Raw genomic sequence first — 24,454 nt, forward strand, 5'->3', positions numbered from 1 at the left:
CCAATAGGCCATAGGATGTAACAATTAACAATACCGAAGTTATAAAAAAACAAATTTATTGATGTTCTAAAATTAAGAGTTTTGAGTTGTTTACAACAAGATAATATGCAGATTTGGTTTTGTTAACTAGACAACTCCTCGAAAACCAAAACAGATAAAATCACCAGACGGATTCACTCTACACATACATTTTTATCAATATTAATTTATACAAGGTAAAACGACGCGCTATAAGGATTTATTACTTAAAAAATACGAGTCACTAGTCTTTTTTTATGGCGCTCGAATCAACTATGTAAAAAAAAAACACACAACATATTGTCGCAAAAGAACTGCAGAGATAACTAATCTCTTGGCAAATACTCTTTATACTTTAGGGATGACACTTCGTGTTATTTAGCTCTTTTTATTCATGACGACTTTGTCAAGCTACTTTAATGGCCACGAAGTTTACACGCATATTTACAATCGAAATATTATTGCTTCCGAAATTATACGATCATATTGCAGACGCATTCGATGCGCAACTGCATCACAGAGAATAATTAAACGGCATGAATCATATCGTTCGAGATCACAAATCAACAACTTTGGGAAGCATAATGGTAATAATAATTCTAATAATACGTGTTTGCGCATATAAGTCGAACAACAACTGTTTATAATCGTTTATAATTTTAAATCAATTGCTCCCCGCAACATAGAGCAGTATATTAATGAACGACAGCTAATGTAGCGGCGTTTCGGATATGTGTGTAGAATCGAGATCGCAGTTTTTTTTCTTCATTTTCTTGCTTAAATGACTGAAAAGGATGTAGACGCTGTTTTGTATCTCAGTCATAGTTTTTGACTCGCGTTGAGAAATGACTCGCACCGCTCACAGATCCATTTCGAATTGTTCCGAAGTCTCCTCGATCAGTACTGTATCTGAAAATTAAAAAAAGAATGTGTTATGCAACGTACAATTTCTTTAAAAAAATCTAATTGATTTTATAAAGTTTCCGTGGCTCGAGACAAACACACTTTTTCACTGTTCAAATAACAGTAAAATTTGCTCATTCTCTCAAGCAGAAAACTGTTAATAAATTAAGGCTACCGTCGCGTCACGTTTCGAATAATTTCTATATAAATAAATGATTCAAATTAAATATTTGATAAAAAAAGCATGAACAGACATTGCACTTCTTTTAATGCAGAGTATGAGCTCCAAAAAGGCGAATGTTTGTTTTTCAGAACCACGGAAATTTTATATTTGAAACATAAAGAATAAATTTGCAGATCGAGTGTGTTATCTTAATTAAAATTATAATCTCTCTCTACGTCGTCGTAACGACGAGTCCGCGTTACAAAAACATTACACAAAAGCTGCAGCGCATAGTTGTCTATACCTTTAGTCGGTGGACTCGGTGTTTTGCCAGGCGACAAGATTCCATCCCTCAGCATGCTGGCCGGTATGGATGGTAAATTTTTTGGCGGGGTCTGCGATATCGGCGAATTTTTCAAATTCATCAGGAATGCTCGCTCGTAAACTATTCGAGTACCTGCAATTAAAAAAAAAAGAAAATTAAAAAATGTCTCGGACGTTAGTAATGTTTTGAAAGCGCAGTTTTAATTTTCAAATCGGATTCGCGATATGAAAGTTGATTTTTAAAAGGCCGCGCGCGTCGAGATTGCACGAGTTGGCTGATAAGAACAAAATCAGCGATATTGACTTAATAATCGTTAAATCCACTTTGAATTCTAATGCCGCGCCGATTAATACACAGTTGAATAATTACAAATTGATAAATTAACACCCATACATCGATAAGTAAAGCTAGTTCAGATACGAACAAAAAGATGCAAATGGTTAAAATACACGAGAAATCGACCGTGAAACGTTTCGATCGGATTTTACGATGCGACGACGACGAAGCTGGCTTCGACTTTCAGCATCGAGATTCATCATCGATCTGCGTCAATGTGTTATTCGATAAATGGAAGTTTATTTTTATGCATCGAAAGTCAGATTGAAAAGTCGAGATGTTACAATATTATCGATTCGCGCCGCGGAATTACGAAATACATTTCATTTATGTAATTCCGACAATGCGCGGATGATACTGATTTTGAATTTTAATCATTTTCATCCTCTCGAAAATTTCCATTAAAAATAAAAATCAACGCATCAGAATTGAAGTTTTGCAGCAAAAAAAAGTACATAAGCGGGGAGTGATTTTTTTTCCGCTGGTACTAGCAGCAGCAGCAGCAACACGTAGTAGTAATTCGTACATATAGGAGAGATTAAAAAACATCGTATTGTTTTTGTTAAAACACAGCTCTGAATTAATCTGTTTACTCGTAGCTCTAGCACGTAATTAGAAAATTAAAATATTCCAGCGCTGCTGCTCGCCTCGGCTCGACCCGGATAGAAAAGCTCGAGCGAGTTGTGTGTGTGTGTGCAGAGTAGCGCAGTGGCAGCAAAAGCAGCAAAACATTCGCGGTGTGTGTTATATCATAATACATAAATAATGAACTCTCGGTAGTGGCGTTCGGCGATCGGTGCATGATTTCAATTCGATGTTTGCCCCGCGTATTTGAATTAAACGAACTCGCGTGACGACGATGTTTTCCGCACGTGCGACATCGTCCGGATATGGGATATGCGGCTCGAAGTGGAGCATCGGGCGTTAAAATCGACCATTTCTCTCTGGCATTATGCATAATAAAATAGCTCTCGAAGTAGCCGCGTGTATACATTTAAGCCCGTGCTTGCACATTAATGAGATAAGGCTATATCGTATAACAACTCGAATGCGCGCGTTGTATTATATCTCTTCACGGCAGCAGCTACTTTTTACGTACCATCTCTACACCGAAGAACGAATTGGTATCTCTCTCTGTCTCTCGGTGCTTATCAAGACGAAAATCCAATATCCAATATGCAATTATGCGGAGAGCGACCGGTCGTTTCGCGACTAGGTATACACGTGTTTCGGAGCTTTTCTACGCGCCGAATTCCCCGGATAGTGTCGCTCAAGGTATATCTACGCGGACTCGAATCATACGTATATGTAATACAGCAGCACACCCCGAAGCTATAATATGCTTTCGGCCGAGTGTCGCATATAAGCCGCGTTATAGCTCTAATATTATACCTTATGTGCTATGACCGGTTACCCGATGTCGCACGACGACGCAGTTACTATACTATACCGCCACGCTTGTTTACTACTTAGTCTCATTTTCATTATTACGTGATGTTTACACAGTCACCGGAGCACCGCGTCGTTGAGACGCTATACCAGCGCACCTCCTCCTCGTGTTTTATCGGCAGAGAGCTATTATGTGCCAATATAACGAGAAGATATCTTTATACATATATCGGGCATATACTAGGAAACATCTTCCGTCTGTGCCGGTGTTTATTGCCGCGCGCATAATGTTTCCGGAATGGATATTATTCCATCTCTCTCTCTCTCTAGCGCGGCTTTTTGTATTTTTTCCTTACCTCACTTTAGGCGGAAAAAAAACGTCAACAACGAGCGCGCTCGATCGATTATTATGCGAGCTCGTTTCCAATTATACGTTCAAAAATAGCCCACACTAGCCCGTGTGTGTGTGTGTGTGTGTTACAATGCAGTCATCGAGAGTGAGACGTTGACTTCAAGAATCGATTTCTGCGCTGTAAACAGGCTTCGGTAGGTATACACACACGAGATGAGTAATAGAGTGACACCGATAACTTGGCAAGTTTGCACACGGTCACTTTGCATTTTTTTTTGTTTTTTTTTTTTTACCTCTCGCTCGTATATTTTTCGAAATTTCATACTTGTCAACCTTACGGTCGAAATTGCGCCGTGAGTGGAAAAACACGAAGCGACACTCCTCCAAGAGAGTTAAAAAATAAAGTAAAAATCTCGTGCAACGAACTCACCGCTGCCTCGTTTGACCGCTCGAATCCATAACGTACATCAACATTTATCAATAACAATTGATTTACGGCGTCGCCGCTTTGAACGAACCGAAAGAGCAGAAAAAAAAACTTCTCGAATAAAAGAACCGAGCCTCCGGTCGTTTCCAGTTTTTTTCGGCTTGTTTACGGCGCAGTTCGAGTTCGCGCGAAAATTCAAGATTGCGCGCGCGTTTTTCCAAGGCCCCCGGGCGCGGACGGCGTAAATTTAAAACCGACGTGCCACCGGCCCCCGTTTACGTCGTCGTGATTCAATGTAATCAATTAGCAAGACGTATATATTATTCGGCAAGACTTGGTGACATATGCGAGTAATACACATATATTTCTAAATATAGCCACGCGCGTCTGTCGCATTTGAATCAACTTGCACTTATTATTACAATATGCCGCGTCGTCGTCGTCTACACAGTCAACCGGCACAATTTGCGCGTGCACGAATTATACATACGTCACAATAAACTTTTGTATTCTATATATATACGAGCGCGCATGCGGGATCTTATTTATTATTAAAGCGTGTGTGCATAAATTTAGCGCTCGCACACACGTACACACATACGTATATATTCTCTTTTGTCGAAACGTAGCGGAAAATTGCGAGCGCCAACGCGACAAAACAAAGTATCGTATGTGCTTCGTGCGCACATGCGTACGCGAAAAGTATAAAAAGCGATAAGGAAGGAGTCTAGATATATACAAGTATATATAAGATATGCAGCATAACACCGCTGCACTTAGCATAATCACGCGTTTTACTTATATGCGCCGTACATTATTCCGGGGCGAACTGGCGGCGGGCGCTAGGGGGTGCATTAAATATGAAAACGCGACAGCTTTGTTGCACTAATTCGGAAACTTCAAGCAGCTGCACGACGATGCGCCCTCGTTATAATGTACGCGTAGGTAGGTTTAGGTAAAAGCGAAGTGAATAGATGTGTGTCGCGTGATGCACACGCGATGCACCGTGTATGTAGGTATGTGCCAAAGAGCAGAAAAGCAGCGACAAAGAGTATAAATAACGACGACACACGAGCGCCGAGAGAATTTCCAAACGATTCCGGGTGAATTTTTACGATACATATAACTAGATATCGAAGCCCGTGCGGCATAGAGAACGTTTGAAAACTTCATTGTTGCAGCGGAGAGCACAGAGCAGTGTCGTGTGTATGACGCGACTATATAGGAGTATCCTTCTCCTATATACACGGATGTGAATGCAGAAAAGCATCAGCGGCAGCAGCAACAGTAGTAGCTAGCTGCGTACATGTAAGCGTCGAGAAAAAAGTCGGAGCACGTCGTGCTATATGGCATCGTACTACCTATATATTGCTGCTGCCGGGCAGCACACGCTATATAACAATGCATTGCCGTTGTAGCAGCCGTGATGCGCGCAGTTGCGGCGCAGGCATGACTACTGCTACGAGCGTTATGGGAATTGCGCAGCAGAACTCGGAACAAAGATGAAATTCGAGGTTTTCATACTTCTCTCTTCTGCGTCGCTTTTTTTTTATTTCGTTTCGAGGACGAGTTATATACGGCGCAGTGGATACGAGTATTATTACTCGCTCACTCATACGAAGCACAGCGAGAGAGATGGGAATAGAGTGCGAAGTTGTTTCTTGGACAAAAACCGATCGACGGCGAGGCTTTTCGGGTGCTTATCACGCGATTATAATATCTATAATATACGAAGGTGTACTTGCGAAGCGTGTGCATGTTAATATTTTATTGGCTCTCGGCGACTCGTGACGCAGCATCCGAATTAATCAATGGCACTGACCGCGTTTTCGACTGTTTACGTTCGACAAATATAAGCCGACCCGATCGGTCCGCACGCGTTTCAAATTAAAAAAAGAACGTAATTCCAGGGCTTTCGAGTTATCATATAATATTATATAAGTATGCACGGGTATAAATAGAGCAATGAAGTGCATGTCAACGAATGCATCGACTGATTAATGAAACAAGCGTAATTATAAACATCGGCGGCCGCTATTTGAACAACAACATTGCGCGAGCATGTGTCGGTTTCTGCTCCGCACCGTGCACGTACTAATACATCGATTGTGTACGTGTTTACGTGCGATCTATATAGCTCAACTCGTGTGTCCCCCGTGGGCAATATTGGCGACGATTGCTCCGTTTAAGCGTGTGTACAAGTGTGCGCGTATGTACATGTGCGAGTATTTAATAGATGTGTATTGCGAATATATAGACGCGCACCCGAACGACACGTATACCTATGATACAGAGAGTACAAAAACATCGGGCTCTATATCGCGAGATTCTATATCTATAGATATATGTAACAGCAGAGGCAGGTATTATTATGTACATACGGCGCGAGGTCGCAATTCCGTCGCGTGACGAAATTTGAAAAACATTGCCGAATGCCGGACGCCGTACTACTACTAGTACTATTACTACGCTACGTAGACGAAAAAGCACGAAAGATGCAACGATGCACCAAAAGGGATGGCACGGGCAAAGGTTTTTCGACGAAAATAGCGAAACGAAAGCAAAGAGAGAAAAAGAGAGACAAAAACTAACCTCCCGGTGTGGTGGAGTAGAGAGTGCCCCCGGGCGTGGACGAGTAATCGGCTGGCATCTGATTGGCGTCGTGGATGACGACGCTCTTCGAGGGGATGCCTTGGGCTTGGGTGGCTGCTCTCGCGATTGGTGACGCCGACATGATGTGATGTGTGTTTGGTAAATGTCACTTTTTTCTCGAAAAAAAAAACAACAAATAGCAGCGTGAAACGTAGGTACTATGTAAGCTCGAGCACGACAAAGAGTGTCAGCACTACGACGACGACTGCAGAAAATGCCAAGACGAAATTGAACTGCGACCTCTGCTGCGCGACGTTGGCTCTGATGTGCGGTGTGTAGTACGTGAGCGAGTGTTCTTCTTCTTCGTTGTCGTCTTCTTCTTTACACACAACGATCGGCGGCTACTACTTGTATATGATTTACTTATAGAAGACGAGTGCACACAAGCGACTTTATATGGATGATGCAGCGACGACAATGGTTGCGGAGATTCACTTGTATTATATTAATATTATCCGGCTGTTACAGAGTTAAAAGTTGTTCAAGTCGAGAAGATTCGCACGCGTGAATTGATGTATATTTACTACTATATCTGCCGTGTATGTGTTCGCTTGTGCGCCGCGCTTTGCCGAATGTTGTGGCTCTGCGGATCTCGCCAGCCTATAAGCGGAGCACGGAGACTATTATATACACACGGATACACACACACGCACACAAAGACTCGCGACTTGGAGCGAGTGGGACAGCAGAGAGAAAGAGAGAAAGAAATAATACGAGAGATTCTCGCGCGTATGTGTGTGCGAACGTGGGCTCGACACCAGAAGCAGCGGTAAACACACGCGTGTGTGTCAATGCGTTGACTGTATTAAACACAAGCGTTGGACTGATCTCCCCCGCTCTTCTCTCGTATATATTTGAATATATTTATGAATAGATATATAGATATAGATGTATGTTACGAGCGCGAGCGTTTAGCCGAGTGTCGACTGGCTCGAGCACGTTTTACGCGTAGTTTTTATAAGTAAAGATCTCGCGCAATAACGCCACAGATTCGATGCACACACTCTCAGTATCTCTCTCTCTCTCGCGACTGACTCTGCAGCTATCTCGTTCTCCCCCGCGCACACACACACGTATACGGACGCCGATTTTATACATATAGTTATCGCTGCTCGCGAACCTCGTGCTACTCGTCAGTGTATACAGACAGTACACACACACACACGCGCGTTGGTATATTATTACGTGATACGCGCACGTTCGTACGTGTGTACACGCGAGCACGAGCTGAAATTTGCTGACGAAATACCTCCGATACGCGGCATAATACAGTCGATCAAAACTGCATATAATATCCGATTTAGCGCTGGGGTTAAATTAAATACGACTCCGTTATTATTGTGGGCTCGAATTGCGGCGCATATCTATCTTAACCAGCCAGAGTAAATGGTAGTGTGCGCGTTGTTATTGTTGCGATCCTTGAATTCGCGCAAGCGCGTTTCGCTTGTTGTCGTCTGCTAGCCTGGGTGTACAGCTCGCGCGAGTCGATGTTTTGCACGCCACACACATGCAGAACTGCATTATTACGATAAGCGTTGCGTCGCAGTTCAAATAGCAATTCGTAAATACCTATCGAGTTTTACGAACGTCACGTTTTACCGCGCGTAAAATAATAAGTACTATACGCGGAATTGTTTACCGGTCTAGCACATCGTATTTTTATTGACCATTGACCAATTATTCAATGTTTTTGTAAATCGACCCTAAAAAGCTCTCGTACTTTCATATTCCTCCTGACACACAGAAGCTCGTTTCAAGTGGAATTATTTTTTTTCGTAACTTTACACGCTCGACGCGATGATTATTTCACCTCTCTCGTGACTACGTGACTACGAAGTGGTTTCGCGGAAACGGCCCAAACGCGATCGTCTCCGTGAAATGAAATATATAAAATCGCGCGATACTTCGCATAGTCGAGAGCCAACGAGCCGAGGCACGCCCGCACGCGCGCATGCGGGAAGAAAGAAAGAAAGAGAAAGAAAGGCCAGACGCTCTCGTGCGACCGACTGTGTATACGTGCGGCTGTCCACGCGAGAGTCGCACACTACACGAGGACGGGAGGCAGCTGCCGCTGCGTATCATCATCGTCGTCGTATTATAAGCTTATTTTTTGTATTATGTATATTATCGAGCCCGAACAAAGAGCGACGCTGAAAACGTAAAATAACGCGTAGCTGTGTTTGTATGAGAGTATGAAGATTGGAGAGAGGAGCTTGCAAGCCCTCGTGGCTCACACGTCATAGAGTGCCGGTAAACAGCCCCGCGCGCGAAAGAAAAGCCGATACACGTGCCGCCGCGTGCAAAGTCCGTTGCCGATATTAACTTTGTTACAGGTAACTTCTTATCGATTTTCACGCTGCGCGGGATGCGCTCGTTCGCCGGAGTGACGATATATTTACGCGCACGTGTTTTTGCATTCCAAATGTAAATATTTTTGAGCCCCCCTCGTTTCTCTTTGTTGCATTGTGAGGCGCGACGTGCCGCCTCGCAAAATATCAAAAACGGTCCCGCCAAAGATTTTCCATTCTATGATAATTGAGTTGCATCATCGAGAGAGGAAGGAATTATTGGGTTATTCCATGGCGAATTCGCACACGACGGAGGAGTGAAGGAAAAAAACCCAAAACTCAAATAGAACTCGTGGTATCTCGCCTATGTTACAATATGACCGCAACATCCGAAAAAACAACATCAGATTACGTTTATTTGAAAAATATCTTGCAAGTATCGAAACATCATGGAACACGCGACTATATTTCATGGTCTCTAAAATTCATATTCATTCGAAATTTTTTGATAAAATTTACAGAGACTTTGGTAAAACATTATATTTCTGTATTTCAATAAATATACTAACGTGAAATCCAGTTTCCTTGCTCGTGATTATTATCATTTTTGAGAGGAAAATTTATTAGGATTTTTTATAGAGAAAAGAAATGCCCCATAATAAGTAATTATGATTAGAACATAACAATTGATATCAGATGACAGGATGAAAGAAAAATTGTTACATAGAGAATTATTAAATATTTTGCATAAAACAATGTGTAAAGAGGTGACGACGAGTTTTAAAAAGCTATAAATATAATTTAGAGAAAATGAATATTGAACCTGAGGATTCAATTTTAAAATATGTAATACCTTATTGAATGCAGTTGAAGTTTAGATTAAAGTGAATACGTATAAACTCAATAAAAAAATTATGAATGTTAATGAACTCTTTGTTCGAGTCGATACGAACTACGCCTAAATTCATGTATTTTCAAAGAAAAAGAAAAAAAAAAGGAAAGTCGTAAAAAAACAGAGATCGACATTGATCTTTGTGAACTCGTCTGAGTAAGACGTAATTTTTGATTTCGTTTCGTTATTATTTTTTAATTGTTTAACCTTAAAATTAAATTTTAATACGGAAAAAGTATCTCAAAGAAAAATAATTGTAAAGAATAAAAAAATAATCAAAATACTAATCGATCGGCAGACCCACGATCTGTCCTCGCTTTCATAGCGAGTTGTAGATTCTCTACAAACCGAGAATCTTTGTAAGTATTTTGTTTTTCCACGCGTTTCCTCGTAAATCAAATTCATTTTATTACTCAAATATTATATTACATCAAGGGGACCTCTCTCCTCGAAATTGAAAAAAAATGTTTTTACAACGATTTTTTTTGAATGTAACAAAATGACGAAAACGAAAACTCCTCGAAGATTTCAACGTTAAGCTAGGATTTTAAATTGTTTCAATTACTTTAAGTATAAACAGATAAATCGGTACTTTAATTGTAAACAATTAAATCATAAACGATTTTGACATGCCCTCTTCACCCACTGATCGTGTTTACAGTAATAATTCGCGGGTAGCGAGAAAAGCCGATGCTGTGTATATGAGTATCGTAATTCGTAACGCCGCAGATCTCTCTCTGTCATACTTGCCAGAGGGAGCGCGAGGCGCGCTCATCAATAATAAATTAACTTGAATGTTGTTTTCTCCGATGAAACAGGTAAATACATCAATTTTACTCATCAATTTCCGTGACACCAAATAAAGATCAATCGTTTGATTAAGGTTTCAAAATGGATTATACAAGTGACAAAAAATCCGAGGAAATCGTTTCAAAATATAACGTAAGTGGACACGACATTGTCGTTTCGGACGACAAACAAAACATTGATAATATTTGTCAGGAGGCATTTACACTAGAATCAAGCATGATAACGCAGCAAGACACAGTTCACAAAGAACAGGAAGTTTTTGCGTGCGATAATTGCGAGAAGAAATTTCAGTTCCGAAGTCATTTGAATAGACACCAAATATCAGAACACAAAAGCTGCAACGATTACCCATGCGACAGGTGCGAGAAAAAATTTTCGAAACAAACAAGTTTGTTTGTCCATCAAAAATCGGTCCACGACGATCGCGAAGATTTCACATGCAAAAAGTGTGAGAGGAAATTTGAAAATAAATCAACTTTACTCAAGCACAATAAGATATTCCACGAAGTTTTCAAAGATGTCTTATGTGAAAAGTGCGCGAAAAGATTTGGAAATAAACGTAGTTTGCAATTGCACATAAATAGAGTACACGACGGTCGCAACGACTACGAATGTGACAAGTGCAAAACGAAATTTGGAGAAAAATCGAAATTGAATAGACATCAAAGAATAGTACACGAAGGTCATAAAGATTTCATATGCGACAAGTTCGAAAAGAAATTCGGACAAAAAGTTAATTTGCTTTCTCACCAAAATACAGTCCACGAAGGTCACGAAAATTTCTCATGCGACAAGTGCAAAAAGAAGTTTGAACAAAAATCGAATTTTTTGAAGCATCAAAGGGAAGTACACGGTTACAAAAATTACATATGTAACAATTGCGAGAAAAAATTTGCACTCAAATCGAAATTATTTTTGCACCAAAAAACAGTGCACCAAAATCAAAAAGATTATGCATGTGACAAATGCGAAAAGAAATTTGGGGTTAACAGCAATTTAATAAAACACCTAAAGACAGTCCATGAAAAACGCAAAGATCACGCATGCGACAAGTGCGAAAAGAAATTTGGACATAAACAGACATTACTTTTCCACCAAAAGACGGTCCATGAAAAACGCAAAGATTACCCATGTGACAATTGTAAGCAAAAATTTTCACACAAATCGAGTTTACTTATGCATCAAAAGACAATACACGAAGGTCAAAAAGATTATGAGTGCGACAGATGCGAGAGGAAATTTGCACAAAAAGGGCATTTGCTCTTTCACCAAAAGACAGTCCATGAAGGTCGCAAAGATTACACATGTGATATATGCGAAAAAAAGTTTGGGTACAAACAGTATTTTCTTATCCACCAAAAAGCAGTCCACGAAAGACGTAAAGATTTTGCATGCAACTATTGCGAAAAGAAATTTGGCCTTCAAAATTCTTTGAGTAGACACAAAAAAACAGTCCACGAAGGTCGTATAGATTATGCCTGCAACAAATGTGAGAAAAAATTTGGACAACAATCGAATTTGACCCAACACCAAAAGACAGTCCACGACGGTCGTAAAAATTTCGCACGTGAAAAATGCGAAAAGTAATTTGGAAAAAGTTCGCATTTGTTCGTGCACAAAAAAACAGTCCACAAAAGTCGCAAAGATTTTGCATGCGAAAAATGCGAAAAAAAATTCTGACTGAAATGTGATTTGCTTTTGCACCAAAAGAGAGTTCACGAAGATCGCAAATACTACTCATCCGAAAAATGCGATAAAAAATTTGCACAAAAAGTGCATTTGCTCGGACACCTAAAAAGATTTCATGAAGATGAATTGTAAATAAGTATAAATATTTGTACAAATATGTTTTACTAAAATTTTAATAAAAATTACAGCTTTGTACACTGTTTCGGCGTGTTTCATTTTTGAACCAGATTTCAAGTACCATTAATTACTACTGTTCGTTCAGTTTTAGGATAATTGCTTTCTTTCTTTTCATGCAACGATCAACTGAGTTTTTTTTCACTTCTTGTTCGAAACTATGATTGGGGTGATAATTTGGTTGGCTACCGGATTTTTGATAAATAATATCCTGATCCTGATTTGATCAAACATGCGTTAGTGATAAATATTCTGATAGACATTGATTATTTCTCCTACGAGAGACGTGATGATAAGTGAAATTGTAAATATAAATAGATAAATCAGTAACTTTATTGTAAACAATACGATCATAGTTGATTTTGATAGTCTCTCGACACATTGATTATGTCTACAATAAAAACAAATTAGTCTGAATATTATCTTAGCCGTTAAAACAAGTCATAATACAAAATAGATACATTTTACTCATTCAATTTCCGTAACTACTAAATAGATAGCACTAAATAGAAAATACCATCGTTTAATTTAGGATACAAAATGGATAAAAGTGGAAAGAAATCTGAGGAAGTTGTCTCAAGAGATAATTTAAGCGAACACGACATTGCTGTTTCAGATGACAAAAAAATTGTTTGTGATATTTGTTAGGAAGCATTTACACAAGAATCAAGCATGGCAGCACATAAAGACACAATGCACAAAGAGCAAAAAGATTACTCATGTGACAAGTGCGAGAAACAATTTGAGTTCCGAAGTCATTTGAGTAGGCACCAAATATCGGTACACAAAAGCCGTAAAGATTTTTCATGTGACCAGTGCGAGAAAAAATTTTTAAAAAAATCGAGTTTGTCTACACACCAAAAATTAGTACACAAAAATCGAAACGATTTCTCATGCGAAAAGTGCGAGAAAAATTTTGAAAATAAATCAACGTTACTGAAGCACAATAAGATATTCCACGAAGTTTTTAAATCTTTCTTATGTGAAAAATGTGCGAAGAGATTTGGAAATAAACAGAGATTGTTCTTACACGTAAAAACAGTACATGATGGTCAGAAAAATTTCGCATGTGACAAGTGTGAAAAGAAATTTGGGCAAAAATCGGATTTGTTAAAGCACCAAAGGACAGTACACGAAGGGGGACATCAATCCGATTTGCTCTCTCATCAAAATACAATCGGCAAAAGCCGCAAAGTTTATGAATGCGAGAAATGTGAGAGGAAATTTGGACAAAATAACGACGCTGTTAAGGAAGAGTAGCACGTTTCTATACATTTTTAAATGTAAACGTGCTAGTCTTCCTTAACAGCGTCGATAAATCATATTTGCTTTTGCACCAGAGGACCGTACACGACCGTTTCAAAGATTATGCATGCGACAAGTGTGAAAATAAATTTGGACAAAAATCGACTTTGCGTGTGCACATAGCCACAGTCCATGAGAGTCGCAAAGATTATCGATGCGACAAATGCGAAAAGAAATTTGGGGATCGAAGCAATTTGAGACAACATCAAAAAACAGTTCATGAAGGACGAAAAGATTTTGCATGCGATAAATGCGAGAAGAAATTTGGACTCAAATCGACTTTGCTTTCACACCAACAGACAGTGCACGAAGGTCGAAAAGATTATGCATGCGACCATTGTGAAAATAAATTTGGACAAAAATCGACTTTGCGTGTGCACATAGCCACAGTCCATGAGAGTCGCAAAGATAATCCATGCGACAAGTGCGAGAAGAAATTTGGACAAAAGCAACATTTGCTCCGCCACCAAAGGACAGTACACGATGGTCGCAAAGATTACTCATGTGACAAATGCCAGCAAACATTTGGACACAAATCGAGTTTACTTTACCACCAAAAAGCAGTTCATGAAAGTCGCAAAGATTACGCATGTGATAAATGCAAAAAGAAATTCGGTGTTCAAAGCAACTTAATTAGGCACCAAAAAATAATTCACGAAAATTGTAAGGATTATATATGCGACAAGTGTGAGAAGAAATTTGGACTAAAATGGCATTTATTATCACACCTAAAGACAGTGCATGAAAGTCATAAAGATTTCCCATGCGACAAGTGTGTAAGGAAATTTGGCAATCAAAGTAGTATGATCAGACACTTAAAAACAGTTCATGAAGGTCAAAAAAATTATGAATGCAACAAGTGCGACCAGAAATTTGGACAAAGATCAGATTTGCACAGACACCAAAGAACAGTCCACGAAGGTCGAAAAGATTTTGCATGTGACAAGTGCGAGAAGAAAATTGGAAGTAAATCTGATCTGTTGAAGCATCAAAGAACATTACATAAAGGTCTAAAGAATTACGCGTGCGACAAGTGTGAAAATAAATTTGGGGATTTGGGAAATTTGAAAAGACATCAAAATATTGTCCATGAACGTCAAAAAGCTTACGCGTGTTACAAATGTGAAAAGAAATTTGGACTGAAATCGAATTTATTGAATCACCAAAATTCAGTTCACGAGGGTCGCAAAGATTACGCGTGTGACAAATGCGAGAAGAAATTTGGACAAAAATCGCATCTATTCGTGCACCAAAAAACAGTACATGAAGGTCGCAAAGATTACACATGTGACAAATGCGAAAAGAAATTTTGGGTTCAATCCAATTTAATAAGACACGAAAAGACAGTCCACGAAAGTCGCAAAGGTGAGGAATGCCAAACTTTCGAGAAGAGATGATAATTGACAATTGTAAATATGTATTGATATTTTACATATATTTTTTCTGAACGTTCAATGAAAATTATGAAATAATTGTTTCTTACTTAACCGTCGGGCGGTCAGCTATCATTACACTTTTTTACACTGTCGTTATGGTGTTCAAATTTTGAACCAGAATTATCGTTCTGCCAATTACTACTCTCTGTTAATTTTTTGTATACTTGGCATCTAGCTTTTTATGCAAATTCGATCAGCCTAGAGTTTTTTTTAGTCTTGTTCGAAACTATGAACTGAGACGATTAATTGGTTGGCTATTGGATAGTTGATAAACCTAATGTAATAATATCCAGACCCTGAATTGATCAAACATGTGAAATATTTGGATGAATTTGACGATGAACTGATATATACTATAATATTCACATAAAGCTTATATTTTTTTAAATTTTATTTCATTTTATTTCAATATTCTCACAATTATAGCGGGGTAGCGATCATAGGCATAGTTGCAACAAACATATGGAGCCCTTCAGGAACTTGAATAGGTTATTGGTTCAACTTGAATGTTACGATACGTAGTCATACAATTTAATTTGAAATTTTATTTGTCAAGGAGACCTCCTGTAAATTTAGAGACACTTTTCTTGTATGTAGGGCTGAAAATATTTTGTTTAAAGGGATAGTAAGAAGTTGACCAATCTCAATTTTTATTTTAAGTCTATTTATTTTAAATGTAATAAAAAGGGTTTTAAAGCGTATGTGGCCTCTTAATAACTAACGCTCGATACAATGCAATCTAACGAATCATCACAACGCGTTTATTTCGATGGCACAATCAAGATATCGCCTTAAAAGATAGAATGAAAAATAAAAATTACACGGGGAAGGTGGGTCAAGAAAAAGAACCCAGCTGGTGCCAGTGGCGGTTTATGGAGCACGCCATTCTTGCCTATGCGAGTGGCGGTAAATTTTTAAATAAATATTAAATTATATTTGCGTAAACTCGGTGTTATTTGTCAAGAGTTTTTTAAGAAGTATTTCGTTTTAGAAGGACAATTTCTCGAAGTAATTGACCTTAAGCTAGCTAACTTCATTGTAAACAATATTTCTCCTACGAGAGACGAGACGATAAATGAAATTGTAAATATAAATAGATAAATCAGTAACTTTATTGTAAACAATACCATCATAATTGATTTTGACACAGTCTCTCGACACATTCATCATGTCTACAATAAAAACAAATTAGTTTGAATGTTGTCTTTGCCGTTGAAACAAGCCATAATACGAAATAGATACATTTAACTCATCCCTAGTACTAAATAGAAAAGTCCATCGTTTAATTTAGGATACAGAATGGATAAAAGTGAAAAGAAATCCAAGGAAGTTGTCTCAAGAGACAATTTAAGCGAACACGACATTGCTGTTTCAGATGACAAAAAATATGTTTGTGATATTTGTCAAGAAGCATTTACACAAGAATCAAGCATAACAGCACATAGAGACAAAATTCACAAAGAACAAAAATTTTTTGCTTGTAACAAGTCTGAAGAAGAATTTGAGTTCCGAAGTCATTTGAGCCGACACCATATATCATCACACAAAAGCCGCAAAGATTTTTCATGTGACCAGTGCGAGAAAAAATTTGTAAAAAAATCGAGTTTGTCTACGCACCAAAAATTAGTACACAAAAATCGAAAAGATTTCTCATGCAAAAAGTGCGAGAAAAATTTTGAAAATAAATCAACGTTACTTAAGCACAATAAGATATTCCACGAAGTTTTTAAATCTTTCTTATGTGAGAAATGTGCGAAGAGATTTGGAAATAAACAGAGTTTGTTTTTACATGTAAAAACAGTACACGATGATGGGAGAGATTTCGCTTGCGATAGGTGTGAAAAAAAATTTGGACAAAAATCGGAATTTTTAAAGCACCAAAGGAGAGTACACGAAGGTCTGAAAAATTTGACGTGTGACATTTTAAAGCAGAAATTGGGACATAAGTCCAATTTCCTCTTTTATCAAAATACAATTTACAAAAGTCGCAAAGATTATGAATGCGACAAATGCCAGAAGGAATTTGGAAAAAAATCACATTTGCTTTTGCACCAGAGGACCGTACACGACCGTTTCAAAGATTATGCATGCGACAAGTGTGAAAATAAATTTGGACAAAAATCGACTTTGCGTGTGCACGTAGCCACAGTCCATGAGAGTCGCAAAGATTATCCATGCGACAAGTGCGAGAAGATATTTGGACAAAAACAACATTTGCTCCGCCACCAAAAAACAGTACACGAGGGTCGTAAAGATTACAAATGTGACAAGTGTGAGAAAAAATTTGGAACGAAACAGCATGTTCTTTACCACCAAAAAGCAGTTCATGAAGGTCGCCAAGATTACGCATGCGACAAGTGTGAAAGGAAATTTGGAAAACGAGGAAATCTTATTAGACACCAAAAAACAACCCACGAAAATCGTAAGGATTATAAATGCGACAAGTGTGAGAAGAAATTTGGACATAAATGGATTCTGATTAAACACAACAAGACAGTGCATGAAGGTCGCAAAGATTATGCATGCGACCAGTGTGATAGTAAATTTGGACAGAAACACAATTTGCTCGACCATCTGAAAACAGTGCACGAAAGCCGTAAAGATTTCACCTGCGACAAGTGTAGAAGGAAATTTGGAAGTCAAAGAAGTATGATGAGACACTTTAAAACAATTCATGAAGGTCAAAAGAATCATGAATGCGACAAGTGCGAGAAAAAATTTAGACAAAAGTCAGATTTGATCAGACATGAAAAGATAACCCATGAAGATTGCAAAGATTATGCATGCGATCAGTGTGGAAAAAAATTTGGTCATAAATCAGATTTGTTTAAACACAAAACGACAGTTCACGAAGATCGCAAAGATCACGCGTGCGATAAGTGTGAAAAGAAATTTGGAGAACGAGGCAATTTGATGAGACACCAAAAGACAGTACATGATGATCGTAAAGATTTTGAATGCAACAAGTGCGAAAAAAAATTCAGTCTGAAATGGAATTTATTGAATCACCAAAATACAGTTCACGATGGTCGCAAAGATTACGCGTGTGATCATTGCGAGCGAAAATTTGCAAAAAAATCGAATTTGCTCTCCCATCAACATGTAGTCCACGAAGGTCGTAAAGATTATGAATGTGACGAGTGCGAGAAAAAATTCGGTCACAAATATACGTTGCTTCTACACCAACAGACAGTCCACGAAGACGAACAATTTTGAGAAGAAATAATAATCGACAATTGTAAAAATGCATTGATTTTTTTACATATGTTTTTTTCTGAAATTTCAATAAAAATGTTGCCTAAATGATTTAGTCCGACCCGAACATCAGGCGTTTAACTATCATTACAGCTTCGTTCACTGTCGATAACAATAACTTTTTACGTACGTGAAAATTATTTAACAATTTAATTTCAACCAAAACATGTTTTCTATATTTTTTTAAAATTAGTAACGGCTCTCATAATTGTTCTTTCCTTTTCCTAGTACTTTCAAGAATCCAAAATCTTACATTAATTCTCTTTTAATTGCGTGAGTCGCAAATGAAAGTTTTCTCGAGAGTTGCATTGGTTCACTCGTGGTTGTACGCTAATTGTCCTTTTAGATGAATGATACTTTCAATACAATTTCAATGCGGTTTTAATGATTTTAAATTCTCACGAATGAATGATCACAGTACATGTTTATTTATTGTGCCTACATTCATTACTATGATGATATTTTTATCAGTATTAAACAACGGGTATTCGGCAACGGTTAAAATGGGAGAAACTCCTGTAAATTTAGGTACTAAATTATTATTCGGTGGCTACGTATATGTGCGATCGAAAAAAGCGAAAGGAAAAACATATTGGGAATGCAATAGGCTTCGAGATCGAGTGTGCGCGGCTCGAGCTATTACGATCCCCGTACGTGGCACGAACAACCTCGAGCTCCTCAAAGGCCCCGAACAATCGGAACACATACACCCTCCCGATCCGGAAGAATGCAGGGCTGTGATAGTGAAAATTAGGTACGATTTGCGTTTTTATGACTCGGCGCACGCTGTATATGGATAGCATATGGATGCGCGTTATGCTCGCACAGGTTAAAGAGGAGAGCCGAAGAGCATCCAGGCGAGTCGCTGTCTCTGATACTCCGAAGCGAGCTTCATGGTTTAGACGGTGCTGTTTTGGCGCGCTTACCCGAAAGGAAGAACCTCATGAATTCGATGAGACGCTTCCGCCGAAAAAAATTAGCAGCAAATCCAATTTGAAGGAAGCAGTACTAGAGAAATCTCTTCGTTCTGGTCGTACGATGCCCGTTTTCAGAAAATTAAAAAAATATTTTTTACATTTATTGCCTCGTCCTTGACAATTTTTTAGATATCTTTTGTAGATCATTTTTTTTCCATTTCTAATTATTGACAATTATACGGAGACATTATTCAGGCTTATAATGGACATTTAAAAATAAAAAAAGTCAATAAATGATAATTAAATAGAAATGAATTCTATCAAAGACGTATAATTTTCGACAAGCAAACCATTTTTGGTCTTAAGGATGTGATGATTTACATATTGTAGATGCTTGCAAATCATCTTCATCTTTACGTATATTGCGCAAGAAAATTAAAAGGCCCCTCTTACCTCTAACTCCATTCTCCCACGTACAAGTTACCATACACAAGCTCAGATCTCTCGTACAATCTCTCGATATTCAAATTAAATTGATGATTATTTTTATGATAATAATTATATAAAAATATGCTATGCGTAAGAGAATAAATTTATTCAAATTCAATTTTTCTTGAATTGTCTGTTGAATTTTTTCTACAATAATGAGAGTCAAATTACATAAATATACATATCAAAAGTACGTACGAAACACTCTCTCTTACGATCGTTCACACAAAATACTTGTCCTCCAACACCGTCGCGGCGGTTTTGTCCGACACCTCGTCGAAGAATTTCTTGGCCAGTGCCCTCGTCAAGTAGCCCTTGATCACCGGCCCAAAGAAGACGTAATCTTTGTCAAAGGTTTCCGAGAACACTATGCTCTGCCAGTCCGAGTCCTCCAGCAGCTTGTAGGCCTCGCTCGGAGGAAAGGCGCAGACGTCGATCAGCGAAACCTTGTCCTTGATCATGTGCTTGCGCGCTCGGCCCAGCTCGTCCTCGAAGTAGGGCTCGGCGGCGCGGCACAGGTCGCCGTATATCCTCCTCGACTCCTTCATCAACGGCTCCATGGACGAGCCCGTGACGCTCTTCTCGTCGTACAGAGTCTGCAATTCTTCCACGAGGCTGCCGAGGATCTCCTTGGCGCGATCGCCCAGGTACATGTTGCCGAGCTCGACGATTCTCGCGTAGTTGACGACGGCGTTGTACACCGGACCTAACTCGTGCTCGAGGTACATCGACGCTCTGCAGTGGCTCTTTATAAACGACACGCTCGGCGCTGCTCGACGCAAGTATGCGTAAAGAGAAATCGTACGTTTCATTATTAATTATAGCAATATCATACGTTTGCTATTTGCTTGAGGTGCACAAATTCAAATTCTGAATCTTACTCGTGTAATGTCTGAAAAAAAGTTACCTAGAGGCACTACGTAGCGCAGCGTAAAGTAGTCGTGGGTCGTCGGGAATCCCAGCAAAAATCTCAAAATCCTGACCTCGTGCCGCGCGTCCAGCTGAAAGCCCTTGGCCCGCAGAAGCTCGACGATGTCCAGCAAGTTCTGCGCCATCTCCAGATTCCTCAGATGCTCGTTGTTCGGCTCGAGATAGAAATGCTGGAAGGTGACCCAGCTGGGATCGGCCCCGAGCTCCAGCAGCGTCTCGACCGCCTCCCGGTTGCAGGTGGACACGGCCAAACAGAGCGGCGTCTCGCGCGCGTTGTTCGCGACGTTGACGTCGGCCTTGAAGTCTTCGACGAGCAGATACAGCACGTCCGAGACGTGGGGGTCGCGGCGCGGCACCTCGAACTCTTTTCCGTAAAGCTGCGGGCTGTACTCGCGGCGCAGCACGTAGTGCATGATGGTCTCCTCGAAGTTGTCGCGATGGTCCACGTCGGCACCGTAGTCCAGCAGTATCTTGAGCATGTCCAGCTGCAGATCTCCTTCGCTGATGCCGGAAAAATAGAGAGACTGGATGGGCGAGATATTTGTCCTAGGGGTGCGGAAATTGACGTTGGCCCCGTGCCCGATGAGGACCTTGATCACGCCCTGGCAGGCCAGGTGTGAGTCGTCGGTGACGACGATGCCAGACGAGCCTATCCGACGGCAAAAGCTGCTGAGCAGGGTGGCTCCGTCCTCGTCGGTGAGATCGACCGGGACTCCGCTGGCCAGCACGATGTCCAGCAGGTTTGCATCGGGCCTGGCTCCCGTCAGGACGAAGGCCACGCGATTCAGATCCTCGTGGATGCCGAGATCGAGCAGTTGGTGGGCCAGGCGCGAGTGGCCGATCTTGCAGGCCGCCTGAAAGTGGCTGAAGCCGCTCACCGGGTCCTTGTGATTCACCGTCGTGTCGTAGATGTCGAGCAGCATATCGAAGTAATCCAGCTGGTCGTTCTTCGCGGCTATGTGGAGCGCCGTCAAGCAGAACTCGGGCAGCACGAGCTTCTTCTTCTTTCTGCGGAACAGCACGAAGTTGAGGACCTTGAGCTGACTGTCCTCGCAGGCCTTCGTCAGGATCCAGTTGATGTCGAGCTCGTCCAGAGCGTTGAAGTTGCCGAGCAGGTCGTGCCCGACCACCGCCGGATCGTCTTTCAATTTTTGACACATCGTGATGTAGACGCGATCCGCTCTCGGGTAGGAGGCATTTTTGCCGCTCTTCTTTTTAGATCCGGGTTTCGGCATTTTTGACAGGCGCGCGCGGGTACACGATCTTTTTCTCTCTTGATCGCGCGATCGTTGTAACTTCGGCAATTGAGTCGAGACTGTGTGCGCGTGCGAGCAGTGAACTTTTCGTCTGTTTCAGCGACGATAGAAAAATATTTACATTCGGTCGGTCCTTCTCATCGCGAGCTGTTTCGACGAGCCCGCGAAGCTAGTCGACGCTTGGTTAAACTTTGACGCGCGAGTGGCGCTAATTTTTCATTTGCTCTACATTGTCGACCGATACAAATAATTCTTGACTAATTTCGTTTGCGGAATCGCGGAGCTTTGACAAAAAAAGGAAAATTCGAGTATGTTGACAAATTTAATTAAAGTTAAACATTGATAAAATACTGTTTAAGAACAGCACATAAATTTGAATTTCAACAAAAAATTAAAAATCAAGCAAGTTATCAATTCAATTTCAAAATTAAAACTCTTGTTACGAGGAGCGATTATGGTTCCGTTCGTAGCTTAAGCTCACAGCTGCAAAAAAGTGTGAATTCGGCAAAACGGCAAGCGGTACACCTTCATGAATTTATAATTTTATTGAAGTCCAAACCAGTAGAAGATTCAATAAAAAAAATTCACTTGAAAAATCCAAAAACGTTAAATGGAATTTCTGAAAGAAAATTTAATCGAGGATTCTGAAGTTTCATCTCTGGTGATTTGATTATCTAATATCCATTGCATATGAAAGGACCGAAAGTGTAATTTCATCGTCCCTTTCCCTGATCAATTTTTTTGCAATAAAATACATTAAAGCATTTTACAGTTTAAAGTTTGAACTGGTAATTCAATAGATGACAGTTTTAAACTATTTTCACTAAATATAAACTCAAAATATAAAATCGTTCTCAGCACTATAAGTACTAGTAATGATCAGTGGAGTATTCAAAAAAATGTCGCCTCCACGAAAAGTTTCATTTACGACTCATACAATTGAAAAAAAATTAATATTATATTTTGGATTGTCAAAAGTATTAAGAAAATTATAAAACAATTATGAGAACTTTACTAATTTTGAACAAATAGAAAAGCATTTTTTTTGTTTAAATTAATTTTACATGGTTTTTACGTTGGTTTTTTAATAAGAACATATTGTTATTTATTAATAAATTTAAATATTAATAAACTCATTGAAACCTTTCACTAATCCACGTTTAATTAATTCAGGGTCGTGATTTTATTATGTGATCAAAAATTCAGTAGCCAACTAAATTCTCGATGAATTTACGATTTCGAACAAACAATAAGTGAAAAAACTCTTGGCTGACTGTTTCATTGAAACCAAGTATCAAAAAAAATTAACGGAGAGTAGTAATTGGCAGAACGACAATTCTGGTTCACAAATAAAACACCACAACGACATGTACGAGGGTATAATGATAATTTAATACACGAGGTTCATGTAACACAATCATTTTAGCATAATTTTTTTTGAAAGTTAAGAAAAAACTTATGTTAAGTACCAATACATATTTACAATTGTCAATCATCATTTCTTCTCGAAATTGTGGCATTTGTAATCATTGTGACCATCGTGTATTGTTTTTTGAAAAAACTTTTTTCGTAACTGAACAAATACGATTTTTTTCTCAATTTCTTTTCAGAACTAACAAAAATTTCTGCTCGTACTTGTCGCATATATTATCTTTATGACCTTAGTACATCGTCTTTTGGTGCAAAAGTAAACTCGGTTTGTGTGCGAATTTTTTAAATGCACTTGTCATGTACGTAATCTTTGAAACCTTCGTGAATTTTCTTTTGGTGCCGAAGTAAAATCGATCTTTGTCCAAACTTCTGCTCGCATTTGTCGCATGCGTAATCTTTTTGACCTTCGTGAACTGTTCTTTGATGAATGAGCAGATGTTCTTTTTGTCCAAACTTCTTCTCGCACTTGTCGCATTCATAATCTTTGCGACCTTCGTGTACTATCCTCTTATGTCTATCCAATTGCGATTTTACTCCAAATTTCTTCTCACACTTGTTGCATACGTAATCTTTGCAACCTTCGTGAACTGTTCTTTGATGAATGAGCAGATGCTCTTTTTGTCCAAACTTCTTCTCGCATTTGCCGCATATGTAATCTTTGCGACTCTCATGAACTGTTTTTTCGTGTCTACTCAAAGAATTTTGAACGCCAAATTTCTTTTCGCAATAGTTGCATGCAAAATCTTTACGACTTTCGTGGACTGCTTTTTGGTGGATAAGAAAATACTGTTTATACCCAAACTTTTTTTCGCATTTATCACATGTGTAATCTTTGCGACCTTCATGGACTACGTTTTGGTGAAAGAGCAAACGCGATTTTTGTGCAAATTTTCTCTCGCATCTGTCGCACTCATAATCTTTTTGACCTCGGTGTATTGCCTTTTGATGCGCAAATAAACTAGATTTGTGTGCAAATTCTTGCTCGCAATTGTCACATGGGTAATCTTTGCGTTTTTC

General features: G+C 39.3%; 3 protein-coding genes across 3 annotated transcripts; 1 reads left to right on the forward strand and 2 right to left on the reverse strand.

Moving 5' to 3' along the window:
* Positions 1–39: 39 nt before the first annotated feature.
* On the reverse strand, positions 40–7,493 carry LOC106656331 (eukaryotic translation initiation factor 4E-binding protein 2). The gene is made up of 3 exons (XM_014377256.2): positions 6,506–7,493; positions 1,389–1,541; positions 40–927 (listed from the first exon to the last, which is right to left on the reverse strand). The coding sequence occupies exons 1-3, from the start codon at positions 6,645–6,647 to the stop codon at positions 878–880; spliced, it is 345 nt and encodes a 114-aa protein (XP_014232742.1). The 5' UTR covers positions 6,648–7,493; the 3' UTR covers positions 40–877.
* Positions 7,494–16,458: 8,965 nt separating this feature from the next.
* LOC111694310 (zinc finger protein OZF-like) lies at positions 16,459–19,411 on the forward strand. Its single transcript, XM_023461910.1, has 3 exons — positions 16,459–16,672; positions 16,832–17,996; positions 19,243–19,411. Exons 1-3 carry the CDS (start codon positions 16,459–16,461, stop codon positions 19,409–19,411), a joined length of 1,548 nt encoding a protein of 515 aa, XP_023317678.1.
* Positions 19,412–19,929: 518 nt separating this feature from the next.
* LOC106656128 lies at positions 19,930–22,125 on the reverse strand. The gene is made up of 2 exons (XM_014376814.2): positions 20,728–22,125; positions 19,930–20,589 (listed from the first exon to the last, which is right to left on the reverse strand). The coding sequence occupies exons 1-2, from the start codon at positions 21,983–21,985 to the stop codon at positions 20,042–20,044; spliced, it is 1,806 nt and encodes a 601-aa protein (XP_014232300.1). The 5' UTR covers positions 21,986–22,125; the 3' UTR covers positions 19,930–20,041.
* Between the last annotated feature and the right edge of the window lie 2,329 nt (positions 22,126–24,454).

The sequence above is a fragment of the Trichogramma pretiosum genome, unplaced genomic scaffold (genome assembly GCF_000599845.2).
Source record: "Trichogramma pretiosum strain Unisexual culture from Peru unplaced genomic scaffold, Tpre_2.0 scaffold64, whole genome shotgun sequence".
Classification (NCBI taxonomy): Eukaryota; Metazoa; Arthropoda; class Insecta; order Hymenoptera; family Trichogrammatidae; genus Trichogramma; species Trichogramma pretiosum.